At 35.2% G+C, this 16,031-nt stretch overlaps 1 protein-coding gene across 1 annotated transcript in view; it reads left to right on the top strand.

Annotated features, from left to right (window-relative positions):
* FAM98B (family with sequence similarity 98, member B) overlaps positions 1-16,031 on the top strand; it is a 32,739-nt gene that overhangs the window by 14,080 nt on the left and 2,628 nt on the right. The window contains 4 exon segments of the mRNA XM_011932652.1: positions 2,341-2,519; positions 5,742-5,822; positions 6,426-6,542; positions 13,879-14,046. Of these exon segments, the coding sequence (XP_011788042.1) occupies positions 2,341-2,519; positions 5,742-5,822; positions 6,426-6,542; positions 13,879-14,046 (545 nt within the window).

Below are 16,031 nucleotides of genomic sequence, written 5' to 3'. Positions count from 1 at the left end.
TATATATATACAGAACATGTATAGCATGTTCTTGTTTATATAAAAGAAAAGCATGTAGATGGCTACTGTGTATCTTAAATACCTATACACACACATGCCTAAAAGGGTACCCAAGAAATTAATGGTGATTGCCTCTGGGGAGGGGGAATCTAAGGATCTGCAAAAGGAAGAAGGCTTACTTTTCCCTATACTGCTTACTTTCTGCATGGATTAGCATTGTAAATGCTAGACTCTTGTCTGTACTCTTACATAGGGAACACATGTTTCCATACAACAACAATAGACTTCAGCCAAGGTTCTGTCTAAAATATAAATTATTGAACAACTGATAATCTGTTTTAATCAAGTTTTTATTATAAGATGGGGTCTCACTGTGTCTCCCAGGCTGGAGTGCAATGGTGTGATTGTAGCTCACTGGCCCCCTGCAAACTCTGGAGCTTAAGCAATCCTCTTCCCTCAGCCTGCATAGCTGGGACTATAGGCATATACCACCATGCCTAGCTAATTTTTAAAAAATCTTTTGTAAAGATGGGGTCTGTGTTGCCCAGATGGGTCTTAAACTCCTGGGCCCAAGCTGTCCTCCCACCTTAGCCTCCCAAAATACTGGGATTACAGGCCTGAGCCACCACACCTGGTCTTAATGTAGTTTTTAAGTCAAAATGACCTTAGTATAGTCCTCATAAAGAAAATTTAATATTGGTCTTAAAGTTTAATAATTGATGTTAGTATTTTGGTATTTGACTCTTTAAACTGTCATATGTAGACTGCATGGAAAAGTCTTTAAACCAGTGGCTATCAGTCTTGCCTGTCCTTGACAATCACACTGGGTCTAAAACAAACCACACACAGATGCCCAACTCCTACTTCTGGATCTACTGTTCAGAATCTCAGAGAATGGGACCCTGGCACCTGTACTTTTAAATTGTTTTTCAGGTGTATTTTCTACTCAGCCGAAGTTAAAACTGCAATATTAAATTGTGGTGTTTATGTCTAATTTTAACTAAACAAATAAAAACAAAGAATTTTTATTTATTTATTTTTTTGAGATAGAATCTTGCTCTGTCACCCAGGCTGGAGTGCAATAGCACGATCTTGGCTCAGTGCAGCCTTCGCCTCTGGGTTCGAGCAATTCTCCTACCTCAGCCTCTCTAGTAGCTGGGCCTACAGGCGCGTGCCACCGCGCTTGGCTAATTTTTGTACTTTTAGTAGAGTCGGGATTTTACCATGTTGGCCAGGCTCGTTTTAAACTCCTAACCTCAGGTGATCTGCCCACCTCGGCTTCCCAAAGTGCTAGGATTATAGGCATGAGCCACCACACCCAGCCAAAAACAAAGTCTTACCTACTGTAGTGAAGAGTCTCTTTAAAACAAGACTATAACCATTTAAGATTTTTGAGTAATTTTCTTAAATAGGGCTGTTGAAAGGATTAGATGAAACGGTGAAAGTAAAGGGACTTATAAACAGTTTGGGGTGGTCTATCCTGACTCAAATTGCTCTATGTGCTTATAGATCAGTTAAAGTTAGAGCTATATGTTCTCCCCTGACCTGCGTGCTCTGTACATATGAGACAGAATAATTTACCAGAGTCTTACACGTTCTTATCTGTTCTTAAATTGTTGATTTGGTGGTGGGTCTCAACTACTGGATTTTATACTCTTTGAGGGTAGGCATCATATCTTCCTTGACTTGGCATCCCCATTGTTCACACCGTTCCTGGCTCAGAACAGGTCCCTGGTAAACATGTACTTATTGAAATAGCAATCTAGATCATTTAATATGTTAATTAAAATGGACCTGAAACCAGCTAGTGTGAAATCAAAGAGAATAAAATAAACCATTTCTCTTTTTCCTGATAGTATTAAATAAATTCATTTTAGTTTTTCGCTTCTAGTGCCATTTTTTTTGTACCCATTCATCTGTTTCAAACTAAGTCTTGGGTTAAACCTCTATAGGTAAAGTAGATGAAAGTTAAGCTGCTGTTTTGTGGGGCCTGGATCTTTGCCTGCTTAACTCCAGTAGGAGCTACTAGGGCTCCTCCAGTGTGAAAAGAATCAACCAGTTAAAGTACAGTGTAAATGCATTTTAATAGGGTGTCTATTTTATATAGCTTTAGTTGTTTTTTCTCATTTCATTTAAAAAAAAAAGTAACACTATAGACTAGGGAATGATTTCATTTATAAGTTTACAGTGTTCTACAGCTGTTGGTATTCTTTGGATCTTTGTAAGTTGGCATTATTGGTATTAATTGATACTTGTTTTAAGTGAATAAATAATTTCAGTGAAATATTTTAAGAGATTCTTACGCATGTATTAACATTATTTATTTTCTCTTTATTCTAGTATTTTTAAGTACAGAACTTCAAGCTTCACAGATACTACAGAACAAGAAACATAAAAATTCTCAATTAGATAAAAATAGTGACATTTATCAGGAAGTTCAAGCTATGTTTGATACACTTGGTATACCCAAGTCAACAACTTCTGACATTCCACATATGCTAAACCAAGTGGAATCAAAGGTATTATCTTTGTTTTATTTTCCCCCAAATTCAACTGAATGCTAACATGTAAGTGCTATATTAAAAATGAAACTATTCCCTATCATTATGCGGTGTACATTTTATTTCAAGAGTTTATCTTCATGTTAACCCAGTTTTGGATTCAGACCTAACAGGCCTGTGACCTAATTTGTCAGTAGCTAATATTCAGGAATCAAATCTTAATGCTTCGTCTTCGCCAGAGTTTAACATGATAGAAATCACTTAGCAAAGTTAAGGATCACTTTCCTAACCAGGGTTGTAATGTAGTATAAGAAAGAAAGAAAGAAAGAGAGAGAGAGAAGAGAAAGAGAAAAGGAAGAAAGAAGTAGAGTTATCCTACAAAGTCAAAGGAGTGTAAACTTTTAAAAAAATGGATGTTAATAGAATTGCAGTGTGGTTTCTTTAGCAGTGAGCATGCACAGTTTTTGGTGGATAAATGTTTAGTAAGAGTAAATGCATTATATAATGAATGGAAGAATGTATTAATTAGGACCCTGATGGGGATAGTTAAAAACAACTACAAACTGTGTACCTTATGTACTTTGGCTTTTTTTTTTTTCCAGTTAGTGAACAACTCTTATTCCCAGTCAAGCCATATATTAGAGAGGATGCTACTCTCACAGACCAAATTCTGGCCTAGTTCCTGGCTTTCATTTGTTAAATATGCAGTCCTCTAGGGGAATAATACAGGATTCATTTTAAAGGAGAATAAAATTCTTGCCTAACCTTCAAGAATAAGTACATAACTCCATTTTTAGACACAGTGCCTTGAACTAAATCCTTGTTCAGTAAAGATCTCTTTTGCATTTATAATTTATGAACTGAAAAATAAGGTGTGTCTTAATGAATGTAAGAGAATTATAGTGTCATTAAGATAAAAACAGAATATTAAAAAAATTTTTTTTGGTAGAACTTACAAACCAGAGAGTAAGTCTGTGAATCTCAGCTCAAAAACATTCTTAGAGAGTTAACAAGTTACTCTTCAGAATTTTTTTCTGTTTTCCTCTGGATGAAGACTGATCTGGGGTTTACTAAATTTTCTGGGACTCTTTCAAATTAGACAGATTTCTGAGCTCATAATAATTTTCTAGTGCTTCTCAAAGTGGCTATTCCATTTTATGGGTTTTATTTAGTATTAACAACATTCTCAATTACCTCCTTTCCCTACTTGGAAGCAGTCTGTAATGCCTAGGTTCAAATACTGGCATACTAATTGTAAGGTAGTTGTTACTATGACCATCTTGGCTAAATACTTTCCTTAAAAGGTCTTCCTACTCTATTCAGTTTTTAACCAAAAGTAAAAGTTTTTATGTTTTCTTTCTTCTACATGTGTTTTGTCCAGAAGACACTTTGTTATCACTGGGGAAGGAAAGTATTATTTTCTAACTTAAAGTTGTTCAAATGTGTAATTATAGTGGTATAATTATAACAAATATATAGTGGTGGTATAATAACAGCAAATATATAGCATTCACTTTTGTAAATGTTTACATGTAATAACTCACTTAATACTAACATCACCCATGTGAGGTGGTTCTAAATGTTTATATGTAATAACTCAATTCTCACATCACCCAAGGTTGTGGGTCATACATCACCCCTGTGTAGTATTACCTAGACAACCATGCGAGGAAACTGAGGTACTGAAAGTAAACAATCGCATTTCTAAATGGTGGTACTGAAACTGAAACTGAGGTACTGAGAAACTGAGGTACTGAAACTGAGGTACTGAAAGTTAAACAATCGCATTTCTAAATGGTGGTAGACCTGAGGTTTAAACCCAGGTAGTCAACCTTCACAGCCTGTGCCCTTAACGTACTCTATAACAAGTGATTTTTCAGATTTATTAAAACTATTACATAATGTTGGAATCCTAGGAATGGAGCTGAATGTGATTACACATAACAAACTACAAGTATACATTGAGAATTCCTCTGGAGTGAGGAGTTACAACTCATACTTGTTATAATGTATGAAAAATCCTAAAATTGGAGATATTTACAATAGTTGGAGAATCTACAGAAATGGTCCGTTTTAAGAAAATAATAATTTCTTTAAAATATGTAAAAAATGTATCAGTACAGAAATTGTATCATTGTAGATGTAGATTTGCTGTGAAGCTACTAAAGCTGAAGTTTTGGAGTCTCTTATTTGCGTAGGTTCTTTCTAAGCTAATTTTTTTAAAACACCATTTTTGAAATGTAATCATGCCATAAAATTTGCCCATTTTGAGTATATATGTATATAGTTCAGTGAATTTTCGTATATTTACAGAGTTGAACAGCCATCACCAAACTCTTTAATTTAGAGCTTTTCCATCACCCTCAGAAGAAATCTCAACTGTGCCCATTTACAGTTACTCCACATTGCAACCCCAGCCTCCAAGCTAATTTTGAATTCTTTCCTTAAAGAGTGCCCCCAACATTAAATAAGCTTCATGCTCCTCAAAATCTGAACTGCCCTTTATTGTTTCCTCTGGTTACCTTGTGAAAAAAAACTGTAAATATTTCATTTGGTTTTGTAAATATTTTCTTTAGCTAATGATGGATTCTCCAGTCAGGAAGGTAAATTAATCCTTTAGTTAGGAGGATAAATTACTGAATGACCCTGAATTGCTAAAGGAAAAGTACATGCCTAATATCTTGTTTATCAAAATAAAAATGTTTCAAGTAATTTAAATTAGGGGCTTTGCACAAGTAATGAAAATATGTACGTGATGACTGTAATTGAGATAGATGGCTTGCTCCCTTACGTTGTCTTGCTGAACAGTGAATGAGAATACTTACAACTGGAATGTGTACATAGCGTTTATTTGAGAAAAATCAATGTGCTGGTCAAAGGTTTTAGTATCCCTTTTGAAAATTTACTAGGAAGTAGGAAAATGCTATCTTAAGTAGGAACTCCAAAGTTATTTCACTAAGACACAGATTCTCATAGTAGAACCTGGGTACTTCTTTAACTGTCTGGGTATGTTCATTCTTATGCTGGGAAAGAATGTGTTCTATAGCTTGAATGAATATAATGTGCTTTTTTGAAAAAGATACTCTGTTTTGTAGTGGTATTCTGGTGTGTGATGGTATATTTTAATTATGTCACTTTACTATTTTATTCTGTAGTATTCAGAGCAATACTTTAAACAAGCATAAGATTGTTTTAAATTAAGAATATACATTTTTCACAATCTTTTATATTTACTTTTAGGTGAAAGATATTCTCTCAAAGGTCCAGAAAAATCATGTGGGAAAACCACTGCTGAAAATTGATTTAAATTCAGAACAGGCGGTAAATCCCCCTTTTTGTTATTAGTTTTATGTAATTAAATTAGTGAATATGACTTAATTTTATAAATGAACATCTATTTTGCAATATATAGTATGCGTATATTATTTTGTAGAGTTAAAATTGATTGATCTTCTGGAGTAATATTTCCTAACATTTCTTTAGTTAAATTACTAATTAATTTTTTAAAATACCTGGTTGAGAATATTTATAATGCTCAATGTGCTAGCACAGTTGTGATTTGAAAAGAACAGAGGCTCAAAGCCAGCAAGATGAGTTATTGGTATTTTCTTTTCTTATTGGTCCAGACTGCTTAGCAGGTAAATGTTTTACTTAAATTAACATATTTGATTACAGATAAGGTATACTCTGCCAACAGGTGGAATTTAATTTGTATGTTTAATATCTTCTGGATATCATAAACGTTCTTTCAGTTATGCTTTAGTATTTAAATAATTTACTGTAAAGTCTCATGGGAACAGAAAATGGTCAGTAAGTATAATATCTTTTGACTCAGTAGGAAGTACTTAGCACAATTTTCAGATTTCTTTTATTTGCAGAAGGAAAGAGTCTAAAGTTTATTATTTTTGTCTCCAAATTTTTAAGGAACAACTTGAAAGAATAAATGATGCTCTTTCCTGTGAATATGAGTGCCGCCGGCGAATGTTAATGAAACGATTAGATGTGACTGTACAGTCCTTTGGATGGTCTGATAGAGCAAAGGTAAGGCTGTTTTCCCATATTTGTCCTGTAGGTGGTAGCCTATAACAGCTCTTCTGGCTTGCTTGTCTGTTATGTAACCATGCCACATTTGCACTTCATCGCTATCTCAACTACATGTCCAGGTCAACTGCTGGTCTTACAAGATGATTCTGGTCTTGTATAAATCCCTGTTGCATGTAACTTATTTTTTCCCCACAGTTTTGACATTTATTTTAAACTCATAGATACTGTGATTTATGCCAGGATATGCATAAAAGAAGGGGCATCATATGAGATAATGAGATAGATATGGTGAGCAATGTAACAAGAAAGCAGGATATAAGAATAGTTGCAGGTAGTACTGATGCCAACAGGTCTTAAAAGTATCTTAAGGCTGGATGAATATAGAATGTGTTTCAGTTGAGGAGGGGGTTGGGAGGTGAGGGCATTTCCAAATTTGAATCTCTTCAGATAGCTTTCTAAAGAGCTGTCTCCCATCACCCCCATTTTATGCCTCTAATCTGTACCCATGCTTAGTCTGGGATCACTCCTCACCCCCGTTCTCCCCACCCTGCATCATCACCTGGAAACTCTCCAGGCAGTAAGCTGAGACAATTACAGGCCTTCTCCTCACTTAGGGATCATTGTCCTGTGTTCCTTGATGTCCATTGTCTGACCATCATTAGTTCACATCATGTGGGTTATCCAGTTTTTTAGTTGTTTCAGGTGGGAGAGTAAATCTGGTGCCGATTATCTTGACTGCAAGTGGAGTTTCAGGTTATTATTATTTTTACATTTTTTTGATTAACTGGGCAGTTCTTCTGCCCCATGTTAGACCAGTTAGGGTCACTTATGCCAGCAATTCCCAACCTTTTTGGCACCAGGGACTGGTTTCGTGGAAAACAGTTGTTCCACGGAGGGTGGGGGGGCAGGGGGAGGGTTTTGTCATGAAACTGTTCCACCTCAGATCATCAGGCATTAGCTTCTCATAAGTGTGATGCTTCTGTTACCTTCTTGTCTTTCACATGATGTCTCTTTCCATGTGATGTATTAGTTTCCTATGGCTGCTGTGAAAGTTTACCACAAATTTAGTAGCTTAAGTAATACAGATTTATTCTCTTAAAATTTGGATATTAGCAGTCCTAAAGTGAAGGTATTGGCAGGGTTGCATTCTTCCTGGATGCTTTAGGGAAGAATCTGTTTCCTTGCATTTCCTAGCTCCTAAATGCCACCTGCATAGTTTAGCTCTTGACTTCATCTCCTCTCTTCAGAGCCAGTAGCCTAATAAAATCTTCCAGCCTTTCTCTTTCTTTTTGCTTCCATTGTCACATTGCTTTCTCCTGTCCCTGACACTCCTGTCTCTCCCTTATGAGGACCCTTGTGATTATATTAGGCCCACACAGCTAATACAAAATAACCTCTCCATCTCAAAATGTTTAACTTAATCACACCTGCATCTGCAAGGTAACATTCACAGGTTCCAGGAATTAGGATGTGGACATCTTTGGAGGGCTAATCAACCTACAAAGGGGCTTCTAAATGAATTTTATCTTTTCTTGCATTGTATTTCTGCAATATGATAAAATGCTTTTTTTTTTTTTAAACTGTAGTTTGAAAAATTAGGTCTTCTAATGAGTTCTCCATTTTGTTTTTTTTTGAGACAGAGTCTTGCCCTGTCGCCCAGGCTGGAGTGCAGTGGCGCGGTCTCGGCTCACTGCAAGCTCCGCCTCCCGGGTTCCCACCATTCTCCTGCCTCAGTCTCCTGAGTAGCTGGGACCACAGGCGCCCGCCACCATGCCCGGCTAATTTTTTTGTATTTTTTTTTAGCAGAGATGGGGTTTCACCGTGTTAGCCAGGATGGTCTTATCTCCTGACCTCGTGATCCGTTCGCCTGGGCCTCCCAAAGTGCTGGGATTATAGGCGTGAACCACCGCGCCCGGCCGAGTTCTCCATTTTCTGTATACTTTTTCTCTCAAAAACTTGCATCCACTTATTGCAATTGGGGCTGTTTGCATGGCTATCCTTGGCTGCTCTACTACCTTCTGGATCCCATGGTCCACTCTTTGTTTATCCCCTTGTTCTGTTGTAGGAAATCCACAAGTAATTTCCAAACACGGAGTGCATAGGAGGTGATTTTTCTCAATCTCTTTGCATTTTGAAAATGTTTAGTCTGCTTTCACATTTGAATATAAAATTCTAGGTTGAAAATATATTTCTCTAAGAATATTGAAGGCATTGCGTCATCGTTTTCAAGTATTTAATGCTGCTGTTAAGAAAACTGACTCCATTCTGTGTTTTTGTGTGACCTGTTATTTTTCTCTGTAAGCTTTTGGACTATTTATCCTTGGAGTTCTGAAATTGCACAACATATGTTGGTCTGAGTTTTTTTTTCATTCATCATGACTTACTAGATGAACCTTTCGATATGTAGACTCTTTTAGCTTTTATATTTTCCTTTATTTATTTTTCCCTTTTGTTTTCTTTATCTTCTTTCTGAAATGCTTTAGTCAGATATTAAACGTTCTAGATAGACCCACTTAAATTGTTTTATTTTTTTCCTCTCATTTTCCCTCTCTTTCCCTTTTTTGATTCACTTTCTCAGAAATGTTTTTAACTTTATTTTATAGTTGGTGTTGAATTTTTGTTTCTGCAATTATTTTTAAAATTTCCTTAAATTCTTTTTGTTTCTTGATTTTTTAAAAATATTTTTTGGTATACTATCATCTTGAGTAAAGAAACTTTGCTTTTGTAATTTTTTTTTTCTACTTTCAATTATCTGTTTCCTCCAGCATAATTTTTTGTTTATTTATTTGTTTTTCTTGGTCTCTCTCATGTTGGTGGCTTCTTCAGCTGCAGAGTAGTTTTTGGTTGTCCATATTTAAGAGTAAAGCACCGGCTGTCCATGGTAGTGTGTGCCTATAGTCCCAGCTGCTCAGGAGGCTGGGGCGGGAGGATCGCTTGAGCCCAGGAGTTTGAGGCTGCAGTGAGCTATAATCATGCCACTGCACTACAGCTTGGGTGACAGAGCAAGACTCTGTCTCTAATAATAAAGGCAGTTGGGGTGGGAGGGAAGGTGCTGTGCTCACAACGTATAATCTCAACACTTTGGGAGGTTGAGCTGGGAGGATTACTTGAGGCCAGGAGTTCAAAACCAGCCTGATCAACATAGCGAGTCACAGTCTCTTAAAAAGAAAAGAGTAAAGCACGATAAAGCCTATTGGGAACTACAGTCATTATTAGGGATCATTAACGTCAGACTTTGGAGCTGGCCGATGTGCTGTGGCAATTCTTAATGCCAACGTGTGGTCTTTGTAGTTGCTCATTTTTTCAGGAAAAGAAACCTCATTTTTTTTCCCCTATATAATGTATTTTTCTTTGTCCAGGAAAGGAGTAGCAGCATGTCACCAGGGGTTGGAGGCATGGACTGTTTTACAAAATAGACTTTGAGTGTTTTGAAATGTTGATTCCCTTTTTATCTGTCCCTTTTATAATTGTACATATAAAGGATATATGTACCTTTTATAATTTAGTGTCTTCAGTATGACTCATTTACCTAGAAATCCTCCCTCATGTGTTTTACATAGAGTCTCTTTCCAAACACCTGACAGATACAGAAAAGTGAAGAGTGATTAGAAGAGGGATTAAAGATCATCCATCATTCATGCATTTTCTTTAATAAACACTCAGCACTTTGTGTATGTCAGGTACTATGTACCTGGTTCAGGATGAACACCTCAGTACTGCCTATGATTATATATAGAAGATTTGTGTGTGTAATATCTAATCAGCTTCTTGAGTGGTTAAAGCCTGAATCACTTCTGCATGTGCGCCAGGATAAACTCCAAGGGATGTCTGTGTATTTCATTGGAGTAACTGCTTTGTGCAAGAAGCTAAGATGCTGTTAAGAACTATAAGTTACCAGCGAAGTAGATGACATGATTGCTGACCTCAAGAAATGGAATAGAGTTCAGATGTGTGGGAAGCACCAGCATTACTGAGCTCTGGAAACTTAATAGAGGTTGTATATATGTTGGGTCTCCAGTTTAACCTAACAGAATTTTATTGAGAAAAAGGAATTTAGGAATATTTGGCAAATTGTGAACGGTAGTGGCATTAAAATTGTCCTACTGTACTTTGATATTTTCAGTGTTGGCATTAAGATTACAGAGAAATCCAAAACAAATGAGTTTTGACATATTCTTTCAACATTTAGTGACATAGATTCATGGGCATGTTTAACCCCTTAACTGGACTTCAGTGGGAGCTTTGAGCAAATATTCCTTTAGGAAATATCTTGATATTTTATTGTCTCATCTTGGTCTTTTTTCTTCATGTTTTAGAACAAGGAGGTTGTGTTTTTGTTTTTTTCTTATTTGGGAAGGTTTTTAAAAATGTATTTTCCTTAGGCTGTGTATGGATCAGTTTTGGCCTTTCATTCGGTCTTTTTCAATTGATTATATGATTATATGCCTTTGTATACTAAGTTTTCTTTTCTTGTTAAACTTGTTAAATTTATTATACCTTTATCATTTTCTCCCTATTTTAATGATAGGAAAATGTGTCCGTATTGTTGAGTGACCATTATCAACTTTGTTCTACAGCAGTTTAAATCTTTGCACAATATTTTATTATATGCATATATATACTGTATTGATAGACACTGAGGTTTTCTCTAATTTTGCCTCTTTGACCCTGTAATAAAATCCTTGACAGCTAAATTTTTGTTCATGTCCATGATATATTCCTAAAAGTGAAATATCTTGATTAAAGGAAATGATTTTAAGGCTGTTGATGTATACTCTACAGTTGCCCTTCAAAAAGATTATAGTCATTTATTAGAAAGATTATGTAGTTTCTTTACTGTTTAGCTAGTATCGAGATATTGTGATTGTAATTTTATAGCATGCTTTTTCACTAAATACATTGTAACAATTTTCCAATATCTCTAAAAACTCTATTTTAGTACCCTTTTTGAAATTAATTTTTAATTTTTTTGCAATATAATTAACATAAAATTTACCATTTTATTTTTATTTTTGAGGTGTAGTCTTGTTGCCCAGGCTGCAGTGCAGTGCCATCATCATAGCTCACTGCAACTCACTGGAGGGTCAAGCGATCCTCCCACTGCAGCCTCTCAAGCAGCTGGGACTACAGACGTGTGCCACCACACCTGGCAAATTAAAATTTTTTTTTTTTTTTTTTTTATAGAGACCGGGTTTTGCTGTGTTGCCCAGGCTAGTCTCAAACTCCTGACCTCAAGTGATCCTCCCACTTCAGCCTCCCAAAATGCTGAGATTACAGGAGTGAGCCACTGTGCCTGGCCAAAATATACCATTTTAAAGTATACAATTCAGTGGTTTTTAGTCTGTTCACTGTGTTGTATAACCCTATATGTAATTCCATAACACTTCCATCATCCCAAAATGACATAGCTGCCTCTCAGCAGTCATTCCCAATACTCCCTACCTCCATGTCCTGGCAACTATTACTATAATATACTTTATGTTTCTGTGGATTTGCCTCTGAACATTTCATATAAACGGAATCATACAATATGTGGCTTCTGCCTCTGGTTTCTTTGATTTAGCATAATATTTGCAAGGTTCATCCATGTCATAGCATATAACAGTACTAAATTTCTTTCAGTAGTCCTTCTTATGGCTGCATTATGTTTTATCACAGTGATTCAGTAATTTACTTAATTCTCTTATTTTATACATTTTTTTTCCTTTATTAACAATACCAGGCATGTTTCTATGTATAATTTTTTATATATAAATTTCAAAGTAAAATTTTATGGTGGATTCCTTAAAGGAAATTTACTGTGTCAAAGGTTATGTCTCTTAATGCTCTCGCTTCCCATGGCCAAATTGTTTTCCAGTTAAGTTTATATAAATTTAAACTCCTATCAGTAAGGTAAATGAAATGTTGTCTCACTTTAGCCTCTTTATTGCTAACTTGGTGGTTAAAAAGACTAACTTGTTTTGTCTGTTCTTACTATTGACAAAGTTGAACTTTTTTCCTAAACTTATTAGTCATTTGAATTTCCTTTTTTTTTAAACTTCTATTTATATGTCTTGTCATTTTTTTTTCCTGTAGAATTCTGTTTTCCTTTTGTTTGAGTTTTTTATATATAAAGGAGGTTCGCTGGTTGATTATTTGTTGAAAATATTTTCCCCTGTTGTCATTAGGTGTTGTTTTATGTCTTTTGAAGTATAGAAATTTTAATTTTTGTAATGTAGTTGTTTTTAAATTTAAAATTAAACCTCAGTTAACTTTTTATTCTCTTTGGAATCCCCTTTGTTATATGGTGTGCCATATTATTGTTATTATTACAGATAGCCACCAGGTCATTCCAGCACCATTTAAAAGATAATCCTTTCCTTTTCTCGTTGATCTGTGATGTCTCCTTTATCATTTATTGCATTCATAGATTTATGAGGCTCAGTCTCAATATACTGTTTCATCCATCTTATTTTTTTCTTCCAAGTTCTAGTTAATTAGATGGAGGTGGGATAGCAAACTGTTATCTATACTAGACCTGTGCTTGTGGGTCAGGTGGGCCTTTGTTAGTAAGTGGACAGAGCTAGGATTCTCTTTATATTTTGGAGAACTAACTTAAGCTTTCTATGCCTCATTTTTTTTTTCCCATCTGCAAAAGGGCATAATAAAAACCAACCACTCTAAAAGGATATTTTGAGGATTAAAGAAATAATGCCTTACTAAGTGAACAGCATCCTGGCACATTTAATAAGTGTTCATTAAATGTTAACTGTTAAGATGATGATAATTTTGTATTATAGCATATTAGTATTTGGTAGGATTATTTTTCAAAATGCTTTTAGTTATTCTTACATATTGAGTTTCTGGATTTAACTTTAGATTCTTTTTTTGTTTTCATTCTCTCAAAAACTATTTCTGTAGGATTATAAGTTAATTCTGGGGAAAACTGACAATAATACTTAATGTCCCCATACAGAAACTTCGTGTTTCTTACCATGTATACAAGTTTGCCTTTTGTTTTTGCAAGATTTACTGATGTTTCCCTTTTAAAGGTCGTGTATGTGGTTTTGGTAAAACTATTTTTTAGGTTTTTTTTTTTTGTTAATATGAATAGAATTTTTTTTGTTATTTTTTAGCGAGTTGTTGCTGGTAGTTACATATTTTTAACACTTGTTGGTCTATTTTATTTGTTCTAAATTATTCCTAAATTATCAGATATTTGGGTGTTTTTGCTCTTTTCTAATTCCTTGCTTATGCATTATCTCTTTTTCTTTCTTTCTAAAGGTTATGATTGTTTTTGCTCTTTCATTAAAATGTACTTTTCTTCCTTTTTTCCTTACCTTTTGTCATTTAGGTAAAAACAGATGATATAGCAAGAATTTATCAGCCTAAACGTTATGCTTTGTCACCCAAGACAACAATTACAATGGCACATCTACTTGCTGCTCGTGAAGATCTATCCAAGATCATTAGGACAAGTAGTGGCACCAGCCGGGAGAAGACCGCATGTGCCATCAATAAGGTTGGTGTTTCTTTCAGCACAATGGAAAATGAACTGATAATATCCTACTTAATGTTTTTACAGATTTTAACCTATTTTTCTTTCATGTCCTGGTAAATATTTAGAAGAAAGAGTGGCAGGGGGGTTCAGTCTAGGCTTAGTTATGTTATTTTTGTGTATGTATGTGTATTCACTTGAATTTGTGTGTTCATAAATCAAAGTATTATCTGAATTAGAGGAATTACGAATTGTTTTTGTCAAAGCTTTAGCAAGAATTATTTTCCAGTTTTCTAAAAAGTAATTGTTTCAAGAACTAACAGATTCCTTACATCCTTGGTGTAAAGGAAAGAAGAGTTCGTGCTTTAGAGTCAGACCATTCTGGGTTCCCATCCTGGCTCTATCATTTACTTACAGAAATGACCTGGGCAAGCTACTGAACCTCTTTGAGCTTCTGTTTCCTGATTTGGAGTATACATCAGTTTCTCTGACAGTAGTCTTAAACTCAAGGAAACTGAATTTTTTACTTTACAACAGCAATAACAACAAACTAATTTAGTATGTTTATGTCAGCTTTACTGTCATGTCTTGTTCATTTAGGTAGAGCACTCCATGGCAAACTTTATTACAAAAGAGCAAAAAATCAGAAATAAGGGATTTGGGTAATTTTAAAGCATCGCTTCTCACTCAGTGTAACTTGAGATAAAATACCTTTTCAGAAGGATGGTTGTTTTTAAAGTCATTTTTCTAATTATTGCTAAGTTAGGCATCACCAATGTTTGCCTCTTTGCTTCCACTGTGGCTCAATCCCTTCTGAAAGTGTTCTCTCTTTAAATATATTACTTAACATTTTGCACTGGGTTATAATTTAGTCTTGCTGGATCAAGAGTTTTATTTCTGTAAGCAACATTGGCCATCTCTTCTGAGTTTATAATTTATGGTCTCATTACTTGAGGGTAGTCTTATGATCAGTTCTGGCATCTCCATATGCCCACCAACATACCATGTTTGGTAGAGAGACCAGTGAGAATAATAACCAGGAAAGGCTGTTTTTTGGATTTGGTAATTAGGACATCATTGCCATCTTTAAAAGAATGTTGCATACTTAGAACCTTGTCTCACATTGAGGATATTGCACTTTTTATCTTTCATTTATGACATAAATCCTAAACTTGGTTTTGATTTAGAGGATCAATGGAAGTATATAATTAACTGGTCATTTTGGTTGAGGCAGTTGCTGTTTTACTTTCCTTCCTGAAAGGCAGTAGCAGGAAGCTATTGGCTTCCCCTTGTCTGTGGTGAGCAGATGACACCCTTCTTATTGCTATCTTTCCTCTGCTCATGGCATATAAAGCTGCTACTTTCTACAGAAGGTTGGATACTTAAACTCTTCCCTAGTGTATTTTTGAAAGGATTGTAAAGCATAGTAAAGGAATTATATCAACTGTGTTTTCCTTATAATAATATGGCACTAGTATCACCACTGAAAGTCAGTGAGCTTAAGTTTCTTAAAAGAAGTAGTTCATTGAGAATCCCTCTCTTTGCGTTGATACCTGGAATTACAGTTTTTATATCAATCTCTGACCTCATTAAGGTCCCATGTTGTATATACTTCATACATTTTTGAAATGAAATGTGCTTAGGAATATAATCTTTTATTGGATGATCAATTACCAAATCAATGGCAATGGAAAGTCCAGAGTTGTTATTGTATAAATGGTATGAATGTCAGATATGTCGTTATATATATAAAAAAATGTTTTCCTAAAGAAACTTCTTAGTGAAGTGGGTACTACATTTGTTACAGAATTTGCTAAACGAATTTAAGTGAGAAAAAATTAAGCCTTTAAGTTTCAGAAATACTGTCTCAGATTGTTTAAAAATAATATATTCTAGGCCAGGTGCGGTGGCTAATGCCTGTATTCCCAGCACTTTGGGAGGCCAAGGCGGGTGGATCACGAGGTCAGGAGATCGAGACCATCCTGGCTAACATGGTGAAACCCCGTCTC

Source organism: Colobus angolensis, unplaced genomic scaffold (assembly GCF_000951035.1).
Source record: "Colobus angolensis palliatus isolate OR3802 unplaced genomic scaffold, Cang.pa_1.0 Scaffold97, whole genome shotgun sequence".
NCBI classification, from domain to species: domain Eukaryota; kingdom Metazoa; phylum Chordata; class Mammalia; order Primates; family Cercopithecidae; genus Colobus; species Colobus angolensis.
The sequence above is the reverse complement of the archived record's forward strand: the minus strand, read 5'-3'. Positions and strand labels throughout refer to the sequence as shown.